This window comes from Oncorhynchus mykiss, chromosome 7 (genome assembly GCF_013265735.2).
Source record: "Oncorhynchus mykiss isolate Arlee chromosome 7, USDA_OmykA_1.1, whole genome shotgun sequence".
Classification (NCBI taxonomy): Eukaryota; Metazoa; Chordata; class Actinopteri; order Salmoniformes; family Salmonidae; genus Oncorhynchus; species Oncorhynchus mykiss.
This window is the reverse complement of record NC_048571.1, coordinates 27835744-27853658: the sequence shown is the minus strand read 5'-3', so window position 1 is coordinate 27853658 and position 17915 is coordinate 27835744. Positions and strand designations below refer to the sequence as shown.

Genomic DNA, 17915 nt, shown 5'->3' with positions numbered 1-17915 from the left:
TAAACTTGTGTCAAACTCAGACCTAATTTTCGGCATTTATTCCAAAGGGATGGTTGAACAAACCAGAGGTAACTCATTTCCGGGTTCTAGGACTACAAACTGGCGAGCTCTATAATCGCTGTGATTTCATGCCCCCTGCTTTTGGTGAGATGGGGTAACTGGCAGTTAATCCAAGAAAGAAGACAAGTAGGCTACCAGTCCATTGCAATAAAAACGATTTATTTTAGCTTCCCCTGTAAACTAAAGTGCACTTTAAAATGCTCAATAATATTTATCCATCCAGTTAATTTCTAAGGCTTCGTTTCAACCTTGGCCAAAACTGCGGACCATGCATATTCTTCTCCTGTACCTTCACCCAAACATGCTGGACTGCTCTTCAAGACTGGTTTGCGCTTTATTTTTCAAGATATTATATCATATACTGTATATGGTGCTATTATAAAATATTCAAATTCGGAATTTCTAACCAATATAATAAATATTGGCGATTTTTATCGACAAAGTGACATTTACGAAGACTAACCCCAACTCTGTTTTCCAACATGAATTCCACATTTATACGGAATCCCTTAAATTGCTGAAGAACAAAAAAGTATGTAAACTTCAGACAACTGTTATGGATGCAAATCCGATTTTATGAGAACCCCTGCTACAGTATGTATTGTTGTCGTACTCTTTAATTTTTTATTTAATTTTATGTATCCTATTATTTTCATTGTAAATCCTGCGCAGGCCTTTGTTCGTATGATATTGTGAAACTATTGTGCCTATTGTTGTAAATGTAATTATTGTGAATATTTTTTTCTTCTTCTTAAAACTTCTCATTTGATTAGAAGACATTACAATTTTACATAAAATAATAATGTTCACAGTTATTGTTTAAATCATCAAATGTAATTATGATTCATAAAAATGAAATATAATAATAACATTTTTTTTGACATAATAAATTACCAGACAGTTATTTGGACTGATTGAAACTAACATCAAAATGTTAATTTCAAGGTCCCTAAAGAAATAAAATAACTTACTACAACAAATTTGAACAGAAAGTTAGCAAAAATAGATACTATTTTGCTACTAAATTCCTGACATTTAATCGTAGTAAAAATGTATCGTCTTAGGTCAGTTAGGATCACCACTTTATTTTAAGAATGTAAAATGCCAGAATAATAGTAGAGAGTGATTTATTTAAGCTTGTATTTCTTTCATCACACTCCCAGTGGGTCAGAATTTGACATACACTCAATTAGTATTTGGTAGCATTGCCTTTAAATTGTTTAACTTGGGTCAAATGTTTCAGGTAGCCTTCTACAAGCTTCCCACAATAAGTTGTGTGAATATTGGCCCATTCCTCCTGACAGAGCTGGTGTAACTGAGTCAGGTTTTTAGGCCTCCTTGCTCGCACACGCTTTTTCAGTTCTGCCCACACATTTTCTATGGAATTGAGGTCAGGGCTTTGTGATGGCCACTCCAATACCTTGACTTTGTTGTCCTTAAGCCATTTTTCCACAACTTTGGAAGTATGCTTGGGGTCATTGTCCATTTGGAAGACCCACTTGCAACCAAGCTTTAACTGATGTCTTGAGATGTTGCTTCAATATTTCCACATCATTTTCTATCCTCGTGATGCCATCTATTTTGTGAAGTGCACCAGTCCCTCCTGCAGCAAAGCACCCCCACAACATTATGCTGCCACCCCCGTGCTTCACTGTTGGGAGGGTGTTCTTCTGCTTGCAAGCATCCCCCTTTTTCCTCCAAACATAACAATGGTCATTATGGCCAAACAATTATATTTTTGTTTCATCAGACCAGAGGATATTTCTCCAAAAAGTATGATCTTTGTCCCCATGTGTAGTTGCAAACCGTAGTCTGGCTTTTTAATGGTGGTTTAGGAGCAGTGGCTTCTTCCTTGCTGAGTGGCCTTTCAGGTTATGTCGATATAGGACTCGTTTTACTGTGGATATAGACACTTTTGTACCTGTTTCCTCCAGCATCTTCACAAGGTCCTTTGCTGTTGTTCTGGGATTGATTTGCACTTTTCTCACCAAAGTACGTTCATCTCTAGGAGACAGAAGACGTCTCCTTCCTGAGCGGTATGACGGCTGCGTGGTCGCATGGTGTTTATACTTGCGTACTATTGTTTGTACAGATGAACTTGGTACCTTCAGGCATTTGGAAATTGCTCCCAAGGATGAACCAGACTTGTGGAGGTCTACAATTTATGTTTTGAGGTCTTGGCTGATTTCTTTTTCCCATGATGTCAAGCACAGAGGCACTGAGTTTAAAGGTAGGCCTTGAAAGACATCCACAGGTACACCTCCAATTGTCTCGAATGACGTCAATTAGCCTATCAGAAGCTTCTAAAGCCATGACATCGTTTTCTGGAATTTTCAAAGCTGTTTAATTGCACAGTCAACTTAGTGTATGTAAACTTCTGACCCACTGGAATTGTGATACAGTGAATAATATGTGAAATGATCTGTCTGTAAACAATTGTTGGAAAAATTACATGTGTCATGCACAAAGTATATGTACTAACCGACTTGCCAAAGCTATAGTTTGTTAACATGAAATTAGTTGAAAAACGAGTTTTAATGACTCCAGCCTAAGTGTATGTAAACTTCAGACTTCAACTGTTGTAAACAGTGAGTAGCAGCAGGGTAAAAACAAACGGGGGGTGTCAATGCAAATATTTGATTAATTGTTCAGCAGTCTTATGGCTTGGGGGTAGAAGATGTTAAAGAGGCTTTTGGACCTAGACTTGGCGCTCCGGTACCGCTTGCCGTGCGGTAGCAGAGTGAACAGTCTATGACTTGGATGATTGGAGTCTGATATTTTTGGGTCTTCCTCTTACACCACCTAGGATGTAGGTCCTGGATGGCAGGAAGCTTGGCCCCAGTGATGTACTGGGATATTTTTTATTTTATTTTTTTATTTCACCTTTATTTAACCAGGTAGGCTAGTTGAGAACAAGTTCTCATTTGCAACTGCGACCTGGCCAAGATAAAGCGTAGCAATTCGACACATACAACAACACAGAGTTACACATGGAATAAACAAAACATACAGTCAATAATACAGTAGAACAAAAGAAAACAAAAAGTCTATATATAGTGAGTGCAAATGAGGTAAGTTGAGGAAATAAATAGGCCATGGTGGCGAAGTAATTACTATATAGCAAATAAACACTGGAATGGTAGATCGGCAGAAGATGAATGTGCAAGTAGAGATACTGGGGTGCAAAGGAGCAAAATAAATAAATACCAGTATGGAGATGAGGTAGGTAGATAGATGGGCTGTTTACAGATGGGCTATGTACAGGTGCAGTGATCTCTAAGCTGCTCTGACAGCTGGTGCTTAAAGCTAGTGAGGGAGATGTGAGTCTCCAGCTTCGAAGATTTTTGCAATTCGTTCCAGTCATGGGCAGCAGAGAACTGGAAGGAAAGACGACCAAAGGAGGAATTGGCTTTGGGGGTGACCCGTGAGATATACCTGCTGGAGCGCGTGCTATGAGTGGGTGCTGCTATGGTGACCAGTGAGCTGAGATAAGGCGGGGCTTTACCTAGCAGAGACTTGTAGATAACCTGTAGCCAGTGGGTTTGGCGACGAGTATGAAGCGAGGGCCAACCAACGAGAGCGTACAGGTCGCAATGGTGGGTAGTATGTGGGGCTTTGGTGACAAAACGGATGGCAATGTGATAGACTGCATCCAGTTTGTTGAGTAGCGTGTTGGAGGCTATTTTATAGATGACATCACCGAAGTCGAGGATCAGTAGGATGGTCAGTTTTACAAGGGTATGTTTGGCAGCATGAGTGAAGGATGCTTTGTTGCGATATAGGAGGCCGATTCTAGATTTAATATTGGATTTGAGATATTTAATGTGAGTCTGGAAGTAGAGTTTACAGTCTAACCAGACACCCAGGTATTTGTAGTTGTCCACGTATTCTAAGTCAGAGCCGTCCAGAGTAGTGATGATGGACGGGCGAGCAGGTGCGGGCAGTGATCGATTGAATAGCATACATTTAGTTTTACTTGCGTTTAAGAGCAGTTTGAGACCATGGAAGGAGAGTTGTATGGCATTGAAGCTCGTCTGGAGGTTAGTTAACACAGTGTCCAAGGAGGGGCCAGATGTATACAGAATGGTGTCGTCTGCGTAGAGGTGGATCAGAGAATCACCAGCAGCAAGAGCAACATAATTGATATATACAGAAAAGAGAGTCGGCCCGAGAATTGAACCCTTGTGGCACACCCATAGAGACTGTCAGAGGTCCGGACAACGGGTCCTCCGATTTGACACACTGAACTCTATCAGAGAAGTAGTTGGTAAACCAGTGTCGTGGTAACATTTAGGTAACATTTATAAATAAGATGTTTTATTCATTTTATAGCATGCTTATGTGGAAAAAGTTACTTGGGCCCAGAGAGGGGAGAGGTCTGGTTAGTCTTATCTGTGAATGAGTCATATGTAAACGTATCTTTTAAATCATGTGAAGGGATGATTGAGGGGGAACCAATTATCTCTTGGCTCCACAATGTCTGTGTGCCAGTCACTGTCTCTCTGTGATCTTGTCCAGGAGGGGGTGTATTTAATATATGCCATTGGAAGAGGTAGTGTTTTTGGTTCTGATTGGTACCAAGAGCGAGATAAGAACATAGTTTAGGAGACCAAAGCTGAACGATAATTTATAGCCAATGCTGTCTGGCTATGTGTGTCTTTGCTATAAAGGATCTCAGTTGCAATGTGTAAGCACTCTCAGAGAATTCATTTATAGACACTGAATTGATCTGAGAGTCACAGGGTTGTGATGGAGCTCATATAATTAAATATGGACTTTATGATAACTCTGTCTTGTGTGTGGTTTGCTTTCTTGTGATTTGGTAATACAGGAAATTTCCACTACACCAGGCGAGGCAATCATTTGAGAAACCAAGGCTGTCGAGTCTGCCAATAAGAATGTTGTGATTGACAGAGTCGAAAGCCTTGGCCAGGTCGATGAATACGGCTGCACAGTAATGTCTCTTATCGATGGTGGTTATGATGTCGTTTAGAACCTTGAGTGTGGCTGAGGTGCACCCATGACCAGCTCTGAAACCAGATTGCATAGCGGAGAAGGTATGGTGGGATTCGAAATGGTCAGTAATCTGTTTGTTAACTTGGCTTTCGAAGACCTTAGAAAGACAGGGTAAGATATATGTCTGTAGCAGTTTGGGTCTAGAGTGTCACCCCCTTTGAAGAGGGGGATTACCGCGGCAGCTTTCCAATCTTTGGGAATCTCAGACGATACGAAAGAGAGGTTGAACAGGCTAGTAATAGGGGTTGCAACAATTTTGGCAGATCATTTTAGAAAGAGAGGGGCCAGATTGTCTAGCCCGGTTGATTTGTAGGGGTCCAGATTTTGCAGCTCTTTCAGAACATCAGCTATCTGGATTTGGGTAAAGGAGAAATGGTGGGGGCTTTGGCGGGTTGCTGTGGAGGGTGCCGGGCAGTTGACCGGGGTAGGGGTAGCCATGTGGAAAGCATGGCCAGCCGTAGAGAAATGCTTATTGAAATTCTCAATTATAGTGGATTTATCGGTGTTGACAGTGTTTCCTAGCCTCAGAGCAGTGGGCAGCTGGGAGGAGGTGCTCTTATTCTCCATGAACTTTACAGTGTCCCCAAACCTTTTTGAGTTAGGACTACAGGATGCAAATTTCTGTTTGAAAAAGCTTGCCTTAGCTTTTCTAACTGCCTGTGTATATTTGTTCCCAACTTCCCTGAAAAGTTGCATATCACGGGGGCTATTCGATGCTAATGCAGAACCCCACAGGATGTTTTTGTGCTGGTCAAGGGTGGAGTGAACCAAGGACTGTATCTATTCCTAGTTCTATTTTTTTGAGAGGGGCATGCTTATTTAAGTTTGTGAGGAAGGCACTTTTAAAGAATAGCCAGGCATCATCTACTGACGGGATGAGGTCAATATCATTCCAGGATACCTGGGCCAGGTCAATTAGAAAGGCCTGCTCGCAGAAGTGTTTCAGGGAGCGTTTGACAGTGATGAGGGGTGGCCGTTTGGTCGCAGACCCATTACGGATGCAGGCAATGAGGCAGTGATCCCTGAGATCTTGATTGAAAACAGCATTTGGAGGTGCATTTGGAGGGCGTGTTAGTTAGGATGACATCTATGAGGGTGCCCGTGTTTACTGATTTGGGGTTGTACCTGGTAGGTTCATTGATAATTTGTGTGAGATTGAGGGCATCAAGCTTGGATTGTAGGTTGGCTGGGGTGTTAAGCATGTCCCAGTTTAGGTCACCTAGTAGCACGAGCTCAGAGGATAGATGGGGGGCAATCAATTCACATATGGTATCGAGGGCACAGCTGGGGCAGAGGGAGGTCTATAGCAAGCGGCAACAGTGAGAGACTTGCTTCTGGAAAGGTGAATTTTTAGAAGTAGAAGCTCAAATTGTTTGGGTACAGACTTAGATAGTAATACAGAACTCTGCAGGCTATCTTTGCAGTAGATTGCAACACCTCCCTCTTTGGCAGTTCTATCTTGGCGGAAAACGTTATAGTTAGCGATGGAGATTTCAGGGTTTTTGGTGGTTTTCCTAAGCCAGGATTCAGACACGGCTAAGACATCTGGGTTGGCAGAGTGTGCTAAAGCAGTGAGTAAAACAAACTTAGCAAGCAGTTAGCAGACCGGGCAGGCAAGCTAGCAGTTAGCAGACCGGGTTAGCAAGCAGATAGCAGGGACTAGCAAGTTAGCCTTTGGGGGACGTCGCAATGGGGGTAAGTCTGTTTTTGCCTCTTCGTGCTGTGACGTCGATAGACAAGTCGTGGAATTAGTAGGGTTCCAAGTAGCTCTAGGTATCTAGCAGGCCTAGCTGGTTAGCAGAATGGGTCTTCAGCTGGCGTCGCGCCTGAGGGGCCTGTTGGAGTCCTTGGGCAGATTATGTCGGTATTCCAGTCGTAGGGGATCTGCCAGGTTCCGTGCCCCATACCAGCTATAGAAGGGTTCCGGATATTGTAGCCCAGTAATATGCTTCGGTGGTATTACAGGAGCCCTGGCTGAGCTAGCTTCAAGCTAATCGGTGCTTGCTCTGGGATGGAAACGCTAGCCAGGAGTAGTCATCCGGGATTGCGGTTAGCTAGTTGTGAAGATCCAGATGAAAATGTTCAGTTTGCGGTAGGAATCCGGGCATAAAAATAATAGGTCCGTTATGCTCTGGTTAGAGTCACGTTGTTCGAACTGGCGAGAGCTTTCCGAGCTGAAGGTTAGCTGATGACCGCTGGCAATGGTTTGCTGACTGATAGCTGGTAGTTAGCTGGCTAGCTTCAGTTGAGGGATTCCAGATCCGAAGTAAATATAAATACTTTTGGGAAAAAAGCAGATCCACGCCACATTGGCTGAGGCGGGTTGCAGGAGAGTATTTAGAAGTTGAGGTTTAGCAAAATATTTTAAAAGATGTGCGAAGAAAAAGATGTAAAACGATATATACAAGGGACGACAGGACAAAGATGTCTGACTGCTACGCCATCTTGGATCAATACGCACTACCCTTTGTAGCGTCTAACGGTCGGATGACCAGCTGGTGCCATACTAGGTGGTAATGCAACATGTCAGGATGCTCTCGATGGTGCAGCTGATGAACTTTTAAAAAAAATGTACATTTTACCCCGTTTTCTCCCCAATTTTGTGGTATCCAATTGTTTAGTAGCGACTATCTTGTCTCATCGCTACAACTCCCGTACGTGCTCGGGAGAGATAAAGGTTGAAAGTAATGCGTCCTCCGACACACAACCCAACCAAGCCGCACTGCTTCTTAACACAGGGCGCATCCAACCCGGAAGCAAGCCGCATCAATGTGTCGGAGGAAACACTGTGCACCTGGCAACCTTGGTTAGCGTGCACTGCGCCCTGCCCGCCACAGGAGTCGCTGGTGCGCGATGAGACAAGGATATCCCTACCGGCCATCCCCTCCCTAACCCAGGCAACGCTAGGCCAATTGTGCGTCGCCCCACGGAACTCCTGGTCGCGGCCGGTTACGACAGAGCCTGGGTGCAAACCCAGAGTCTCTGGTGGCACAGCTGGCGCTGCAGTACAGCGCCCTTAACCACTGCGCCACCTGGGAGGCCGCTGATGAACTTTTTGAGGATCTGGGGACCCATGCCAAATCTTTTTAGTCTCCTGAGGGAGAAAAGGTGTTGTCGTACCATCTTCACAACATTCTTGGTGAGTTTGGACCATGATAGTTTGTTGATGATGTCGACATTAAGGAACTTGAAACTCTCGACCGCTCCACTACAGCCCTGTCGATGTGAATGAAGGGCATGTTCGGCCTTCCTTTTCCTGTAGTCCATGATCATCTCCTTTGTCTTACTCACGTTGAGGGAGAGGTTGTTGTCCTGGCACCACACAGCCAGGTCTCTGATCTCCTCCCTATAGGCTGTCTCATCATTGTTGTAGGCCTGAGGAGGCACCCCCGTGTTGAGGATCAGCGTGGCAGATGTGTTGTTGCCTACCCTTACCACCTGGGGGGAGTCCCGTAAGGAAGTCCAGGATTCAGTTGCAGAGGGAGGTGTTTAGTCCCAGGGTCCTTAGCTTAGTGATGAGCTTTGTGGGCACTATGGTGTTGAACGCTGAGCTGTAGTCAAAGAACAGCATTGTCACATAGGTGTTCCTTTTGTCCAGGTGGGAAAGAACAGTGTAGAGTGCGATTGAGATTGTGCCATCTGTGGATCTATTGGTGCGGTATACAAATTGGAGTAGTTCTAGGGTTTCCGGGATGATGGTGTTGATGTGAGCCTTGTCTAGCCTTTCAAAACACTTCATGCCTACGGGGCGGTAGTTATTTAGGCAGGTTACATTCGCTTTCTTGGGCACAGGGACTATGGTGGTCTGCTTGAAACAGGTAGGTATTACAGACTCGGTCAGGGATTGAAAATGTCAGTGAAGACACTTGCCAGTTGGTCCGCCATGCTCTGAGTACACATACTGATAATCCTTCTGGCCCCGCGGCCTTGTGAATGTTGACCTGTTTAATGGTCTTGCTCACATCGGCTACGGAGAGCGTGATTACATAGTCATCTGGCACAGTTGGTGCTGTCATGCATGCTTCAGTGTTGCTTGCCTCGAAGCAAGCATAAAAGTAGCTCGCAGATGGGTTTTCCTTTGTAGTCTGTAATAGTTTTCATAGCGGGATTTCTTATAAGTGTCCGGATTAGTGTCCCTCTCCTTGAAAGCAGCAGCTCTAGCCTTTAGCTTGGTGCGATTTTGCCTGTAATTCATTGCTTCTGGTTGGGATATGTACGTGCGGTCACTGTGGGGACGACGTCGTCGATGCACTTATTGATGTAGCCGGTGACTGAGTTGGTATACTCCTCAATGCCATTGGATGAATCCCGGAACTTATTCCAGTCTGTGCTAGCAAAGCAGTACTGTAGCGTAGCATCTGTGTCATCTGACCACTTCCATATTGAGCGAGTCACTCGTACTTCCTGCTTTAGTTTTTGCTTGTAAGCAGGAATCAGGAGGATTCGGCGTGCAAGGCAGAGCTTTGTATGCGTCTCTGTGTGTGGAGTAAAGGTGGTCAACTTTGTTCCCCTCTGGTTGCTCATGACATGCTAGTAGAAATTTGGTAAAACAGATTTAATGATGCAGTCAACTCCATGCTTGAAAATATGAAGAGTGGTACTCAGTGATGTGTTGTGTTTACACATTTTTTTGCAGTTTTACTTTTAGTGTCTTACTGCAAACAGGATGTATATTTTGGAATATTTTAATTCTGCACAGACTTCAGTCTTTTCATTCTGTCATTTAGGTTAGAATTGTGGAGGGACTACAATGTTGTTGATTCATTCTCAGTTTTCTCCTATCACAGCCATTGAACTATTTTAAAGTCACCATTGGCCACATGGATTCCCTGAGCTGTTTCCTTCCTCTCTGGCGACTGAGTAAGTAAGGATGCCTGTATCTTTGTAGTGACTGGGTGTATGGATACACCATCCAAAGTGTAATTATTAATTTCATTTTTACACATCTACCAATAGGTGCTATTCTTTGCAAGGCACTGGAAAGCCTCCCTGGTCTTTCTGTTTTTATTTTATTTTTTACCCATCTACCAATAGGTGCCCTTCTTTGCGAGGCCTTGACAAAACTTCTTCTTGGTGTTTGTGGTTCAATCTGTGTTTGAAATTCACTGCTCGACTGAGGGACATTACAGATGTGTGGGATACAGAGATAAGGTAGTCGTTCAAAAATCATGTTAACCACTATTATTGCACACAGAGTGAGTCCATGCAACTTATTATATGACTCGTTAAGCATATTTTTTACTCCTGAAGTTATTTAGGCTTTCCATAAGAATGGGTTGAATACTTATTGATTCAAGACATTTCAGCTTCTCATTTTTTATTAATTTGTAAAAAATCTTTTTACAAAAACATAAATCCACGTTGATATTATGAGCTATTGTGTAGCCCAAAATCTAACCCTAATTCTCAATTTGATCAAATTTAAAATTCAGGCTTCAACACAACTAAATGTGGAAAAAGTCAAGGGTTGTGGATACTCTCTAAAGACACTGCATAGCCTGATTCAACAAAGGGACAGAAGAAGCAGTAGCAATGAAGTAGAAAATGGAGGGAGGAGGCTCGCGGACTGGTCATACCTCAGGAAGTGTCTGTGGATGGTGGTTGGAAGAGTGCGCTTGTTTGAAATGGAAAAGCTTCTCGGTAGCTATTGACAAAGAAGAACATCAAGACAAAGTAGCTGCTTTAGAAGTGGGAAGCACTGTTGAGCGTTACATCCTGAGGGGTTTGTGCTGATTGAGATTGTGACAGCCGGTTAAATGATGTCCCTTGAGCGGGCAAGAACAAGATGTCAGGAGAAGTGCAGTATTATCATAAGTAGATGTATACTTGGAATACGGAGGAGGAATGGAGGGAAAAAGAGGCAAAGGAGTTCGAAGAGAGAGAGGGAGGAAGAGGTTGAGCCTGAGTAGGTTAAACATGGTGGGGAAAAGGAGATTATTTGTTAAAGAAGAATGATAGAAAGTGTAAGCAGAGTCGGCTGTACGTCAGATCGAAGACAGGAGGAGAAATGGAAGTGAACGAGGGAAAAGTATTGGGAGGTGGTAGGTCTGGTGAAGTTCTCAGAGCCCAGGATAAAGTTGAGTCTTTGACAGTAGGAGTGAAAAGTGGACCCTTGCCTTTTGGCTGATCCATTTGTGGTTTCAGGGTGGGTGAAAACAGAGGTGGGTGCTGTGGAATCGGTGAAGGTAACCAGAAGTGGCCTTGTGATAATTGCTTGGGTTTCTGCTTGTCAGAGGAAGCAGGTGCTCCGTGTTAAACGAATGGGGACAAGAGATGTGAATTATTTTGCTCTCAAGGAAATGGTGCCATTGAGAGGAGTCTTTACTGGGGTAGCGGTAAATGTGAAAGTTGACCAACGGAAGGGGAAGATTAATGGTGTTTGTGATGCTCGTCCTTTGGTGCGATGCAGACAGGGTGGCGTGAGTGGTGAAACGGAAGAGTTGTTGTCTGTCCTTTTGCGTTTTGATGTTGACACTGCCTAACAAAGTGCTGTTAGGATAATAAATTATCCCGTATGAGCTTTGTGCCAAATACATTAAGTTGTTATAGGTGTCAAGCTTATGGGCATGTTGCAGCGGTGTGTAGGAGGGAGGTTCCTAGGTGTGAGAAATGTGCAGAAGGGCATGAGAGAAAGGAATGTGTAGCATTGGGGAAAATAGTGGTATGTGTTAATTGTAGGGGTGCCCATGGGGCTGTGGATCAGAAATGTCCGATGAAAGAGCGGCAGATTGAGGTTTCCAGGGTTAGAGTAGTGCAGAAGTTGTTGTATGCTGAAGCAATGAAGAAAGTATAGGAAGATGGATCAAGGAGGAGGGATCCTGAGAGGAGTGGTGTGAATAGTACATCTGTACAAGGATAGGCCAACAAGTGATATGTTTCAGTAAGATTGGATTTTTAGCATTTATAGCAATGGTTATCAACTGTACTGCAGGGATAGAATGTAAGTCGCAGAAAATTGAGGTTGTGGTGGCAGCTGCAGAGAGGTATTTGGATGTGCAAGACTGGACTTCAGAAGAGTTACAGGGTATGTTAAGTGGTGGTATCCCATCCTTTCAGGCTGTTGGCCTGAGGTAGGACTAAATTGATTTAAACAGTTGAGTAGGATGGCGAGTTTTTAGTGAGTGTAGGGTTAGATGGTAGGGTATTTATTTATTTATTCTTATTTATTTATTTTTTAATTCTCAAGCAAAGTCTAAGGGAGTTATATTCCAGTCTAGTAGGTGGCGGTAATGCAACATTTATTGGATGCCAACCGCCGTTAAACCTCATCGACAAAGAAGAAGATTTAACAAAGGACTCCATGACGGGTTTTGATAGAACCAAGCAGCCAAGAAAAAAAAAACAGTCCGTGTTTTGCGATTCGCGCCAAGTTGAAAGCGCGAGCTCTCATCTCTTCCTTTCCTTTGTGTATGTTCCTGTAGGGGCGTGCGAAGCGGGTTAAATTCTTGGCGACTAAGGCAACTTGATACGGCTACTTTTCTCCCAAACATCTGTACACACCGTATCGCAACCATGTCCGTCAGCGTAGAGTCTGGATTTTCAAACGACGAGGTACTGAACATTCGTTACCCTCTCCACCGGGCGTGCAGGGATGGAGACGTTGTTGCTTTGTGTTCGCTTCTTCAGTGCACCACAAACCAAGCAGACCTCATCACGGAAGACTCCGTCTATGGCTGGAGTCCCATTCATTGGGCAGCACATTTTGGAAAGGTAGCTTGCAAACATTCTAAAACCAATAGAGAGATTATTCATATTGTCACATTGTTAGCAGGCGTAAATCTAGCAAGAAATGCTATTATCATTTTCGAAAGAACTGACATAGTTAGATTTTCCGATTTGTGATACTAATCCGATACAAATATACGTACCATTTATTTAAGTATCAATGTATCTAAAACGTTACAATGTAGCAAGCTGTCTAGCTGAACAGCGATTTACGTCATTTGTCTCAACACTCATAAGAATGTTTAAAAATATTTTCTAATTGTTAGGTGTTTGTTCATCTCCATAATGTGAAATCAAATGTTATCACCTAATGTCGTGAAACGTGCGTGCGTTCACAACTGAAAGCAAAGATTGTGTGAATGTACAGCTATGTAATATCGACATTGATTGTCCTAATAGTGCATTCGGGATGCTGTTGAAGCCTAGTTGTCAGTATTTCAGTTGGGCCATAGCGCTAACGTTAGTCTTCCCGAGAAAGTAGCTAGTCTTCCCTTCCTGTCATTTTATTTCAGGAAATGTCCAATATTTTATAAAGCACTGCATCGTTTTCTATTGGCTGTGCATGGGCCAATGGCAAACAACCCGCCAACAATATCTACAGTTGAAACAACTTGCACGTACCTGCTCTGCATACTGTGCTGTGCTCATGGAACAAACCATTTTCTCAAAAGTCTTGCATGACTGTGGCATTGCTTTATTCAAACTTTGTTTTACGTAACCCCCCCCCCCCCCAAAAAAAAATATATATATTTCAAACTTTTGACTTGTTTAATTGAAATGTACTGACAGGCTCCCAACTGAGAGCACTGGTACTCACAACTTTAAGAAGTTAAGAACGCAACATTACATTTAGGAGCACCAGAATTGTTTTATTTGTATCGGTTGAGATATAGCCTATATGAATTCTAGCTACTTCTGAAGCACATGCTGTGCCCAAGAAAAACAATATTTAACTGTGTAAAAGCTACAATTTTTAAAAATTAAACAGTAATGTGTAAAATGAGGTTTCAACATGTAAAATCAAAATTTTTCTATTGCAATACATTCTAGAACATTTACACGGTGTCTTTAAGAAGTCAAGTTTCTGATGACAACATGCTAGAGAACTGTCATTCATATATTGCTATGATCATAGATCTCCTGAAGAAGCTTTTCCTTTCTTTTTGTGCCCCCAAATGTAGGGATATACTGGTAATGTTACCAGGTTGTTAACTAGCTAATGAGGTCACAAACATGACTGAACAATGTGTAAAACAAATGGTTAAACTTGCCCGCAATTAGCTTTAGAACAACCTGTGACATGGTTTATGAATAAAGGGGTTTGTTTTTCTGGCCGGGTTACCCCAGTGGGAAGAATTTGAGCCGGGTGTAATGTGATTGCATTTGTTTTAGAACCGGGCTGCCTCCTGGGGGTGAGCCAGGTGCCACGCTCTGGCCTATGGTGTCTGCTCAAAACTCTGCTCAAAACAAAAGGGAATAATTACAGTGGTTTAAAAATACTTAAATTATACTTAAGTAGTTTTTTTGGGTATTTGTACTCTACTATTTATATTTGACAACTTACTTCTACATTCCTAAAGAAAATAATGTGTTTTACTCCATACATTTTCCCTGACACCCAAAAGTACTCATTACATTTTGAATGCTTAGCAGGACATGAATGTTCTTATTTGTTAAACTTATCTATAGATCATCCCTGGTCTAACCTACTGAATCTGATCTGGCGGACTCACTAAACACACATGCTTAGTTTGTAAATTATGTTGGCGTGTGCCCCTGGCTATCGGCAAAAAAATCTAATTAAGGTGCCGTCTGGATTGCTTAATATGAGGAACTTTAAATGTTATACTTTTACTTCTGACAAAGTATATTTTCACAATTACATTTAGACTTTTACTCAAGTAGTATTTTACTGGGTGACATAATTGAGCAATTTTCTAATTAAGTTCTCTTTACTTTTACTCAACTATGACGATTGGGTGCTTTTTCCACCACTGCATAATTAAGTGATGAGTAGGATTCTGTTTTCAAATGGAAAAGTGATTAATTTTGAAAAAAACGCTTTTTCGGCCATGCCAATGATAACTAGTTTTGAAGTTTCAAACATTTATTTAATGGACAATAGATGCATGTTTGTGGACGATGCACCATGCTGCCTTGTTGACAACATGACCGAGCGGTGCAGATTTCTGTTTGATTTGTGAATGGCGCTCCTCCCTCCCTGCTTTCGCTCAGTGGCGTGACGGGCCATTGCTTGGTTTAACCTGGGCCAGTGTAATAGAGCTCCCTCTATAAAATACATGCCCACAATCCTCGACAGGAAGAAAAAAACATTGCGCTAGTGATATGGGTCAGATCTTTTTAAAGAGATGGTTCGGGATTTTGGCAAGGAGGGCCTTTATCTACTTTCCCAGAGTCAGATGAACTTGTGGCTACCATTTTTATGTCTGTTTCCAGTATGAAGGAAGGTAGAGGTCGTTTTGTGAGCATTGGCTAGCGTTAGCATTGGCTAGTGCAATGACTGGAAGTCTATCTGCTAGCATGCAAAACTACCTCTAACTTCCTTCATACTGGACATAGAGACAAAAATGGTATCCACAAGGTCATCGGACTCTAAGGAAGTAAAGGGCCTAATTGCCAAAATCCTCGAAGTACAGTGCCTTGGGAAAGTATTCAGACCCCTTGACTTTTTCCACATTTTATTATGTTAGCCTTATTCTAAAATTGATTAAATTGAGTTTTTCATTCTACACAATGCCCCATAATGACAAAGCGAAAACAGATAAAAAAATACGTTTTCCCAATCTATTAAACATAAACATAAATACCTTACATAACTATTCCGACCCTTTGCTAGGACACTCGAAATTGAGCTCAGGTGCATACTGTTTCCCCTGATCATCCTTGATTTTTCTACAACTTGATTGGAGTCCACCTGTGCTAAATTCAATTAATTGGACATGATTTGGACAGGCACACACCTGTCTATATAAGGTCCCACAGTTGACAGTGCACGTCAGAGCAAAAACCAAGCCATAAGGTCGAAGGAATTGTCTGTTGAGCTCAGAGACAGGATTGTGTCAAGGCACAGATCTGGGGAAGGGTACCAAAACTTTTCTGCAGCATTGAAGGTCTCCAAGAATACAGTGGCCTCCATCATTCTTAAATGGAAGAAGTTTGGAAACACCAAGACTCTTCCTAGAGAAGGCCGCCCGGCCAAACTGAGCAATCGGAGGAGGGCTTTGCTCAGGGAGGTGACTAAGAACCCGATGGTCACTGACAGAGCTCCAGAGTTCTTCTGTGGAGATGGTTGTCCTTCTGGAAGGTTCTCATCTCTGCAGCACTCCACCAATCAGGCCTTTATGGTAGAGTGGCCAGAAGGAAGCCACTCCTCAGTAAAAGGCACATGACAGCCCGCTTGGAGTTTGCCAAAAGGAACCTAAAGACACTCAGACCATGAGAAACATGATTATCTGGTGTGATGAAACCAAGATTGATCTCTTTGGCCTGAATGCCAAGTGTCACAGCTGGAGGAAACCTGGCACAATCCCTACAGTGAAGCATGGTCGTGGCAGCATCATGCTGTCGTGTTGTTTTTTACCGGCAGGGAATGGGAGACTAGTCAGGATCAAGTGAAAGCTGAACAGAGCAATGTACAGAGAGATCCTTGATGAAAACCTGCTCCAGAGTGAAGGTTCATCTTCCAACAGAACTACGACCCTAAGCACACAGCCAAGACAACGCAGGAGTGGCTTTGGGACACGTCTCTGAATGTCCTTGAGTGCCCCAGCCGGAGCCCGGACTTGAATCCAATTGAACATCTCTGGAGAGACTTGAAAATAGCTGTGCAGCGACGCTTCCCATCCAAACTGACAGAGTTTGAGAGGATCTGCAGAGAAGAATGGGAGAAACTCTCCAAATACAGGTGTGCCAAGCTTGTGGCGTCATACCCAAGAAGACTCGAGGCTGTAATTGCTGCCAAAGGTGCTTCAAAGTACTGAACACTTACATAAATGTGAGGTTTCGGTTTTTTATTTTAATAAATTAGCAAACATTTCGAAAAACTGGTTTTACCTCGTCATTATGGGGTGTTGTGTGTCGATTGATAGAACAATTTAATACATTTTAGAATAAGGCTGTAACAGAATGTGGAAAAAGTCAAGGGATCTGAATTCTTTCCGAATACATTATGTGCATTTTGTCGCATATGCGACCAAATTGGTCACACTAGAGCTCTGTGTGTGTCACTGGCAAGGTTACCCTGAGTGAGGTGGTTTGGAGAAAGTTCCACAGATGTTGGAGAAGGAACAGGAGGAAAGGAATGAGGCAGTTATTAGTTACTATTGTGCCCAAACCCGAAACAACAACATTAAACAGCAGCGTTCTTTGCCCCATGTCCACAGCATGGCCATCCGGACTATCATATCTGCATTCTATCTTAATCATATTGTCACTTCTCAATCTAGAGATGCACATTTGACAGGAGGGAGAGAGATTGTTTAGTTAAGCCAATCAGGCATACACATTTTGAACAGCTGCTTGGATCATGTTTTTAAACTACATGAACTGTATTTACTAAGCCCTGTCTTGAAGTGGGACTTCAGTACAATATCAACTATGACTCATGGCCTGGTCTTTGTTGCAGAGCTATTAGGCTACAGGTCCTCCCAGACAACATTATTTGATATGGTGGGGTTAAAGTGTCTTTGTTTGCCAGGAAAACTGCAGTGTGTCCCGCCAAAACTGCTTAGGCTGGGTGTGCCCACTCTTCCCACGCAGAGGCTGGCCTGAACATAAGTCAGTGGGAGTGACTGCAGTTGAAGCCCCTATACTGTGACCATATATGGGCTTAGGTGTCCTCTTCTGTACAGGAAGCTCAATACAGGGGGAAAAAAGGACACCAACCAGATTAGGGTTGGGATAATGCCAGTATCGCGATACTCATTACTATCGCGGCAAGGAAACAAAACACGTAGTGTATTGAACTGCTTTAGGAAAACAGCACCAATGTTGGAAACAAACAATTTATGTTGTCATCCAGAGTCACATTTTCTAAGCTATAGCACACTATTTGACACAGCAGTTTTTTAAAGGACTGAATCAATCAAATGTAT

The 17915-nt window shown here is 42.9% G+C and overlaps 1 protein-coding gene across 4 annotated transcripts in view; it reads left to right on the top strand.

Moving 5' to 3' along the window:
* The first annotated feature begins 139 nt into the window (after positions 1-139).
* Positions 140-17915, top strand: part of ankrd10a (ankyrin repeat domain 10a) — a 51443-nt gene continuing 33667 nt past the window's right edge. For 3 of the 4 annotated variants that reach the window (XM_021608986.2, XM_021608987.2, XM_021608985.2), the window contains exon 1: positions 12370-12786. In XM_021608986.2, the coding sequence (XP_021464661.1) occupies positions 12589-12786 (198 nt within the window). In that variant the 5' untranslated portion in view covers positions 12370-12588. Of the gene's footprint in view, positions 386-12369; positions 12787-17915 lie in introns of those variants that run through there. The other variant, XM_036983102.1, reaches the window with a different exon arrangement.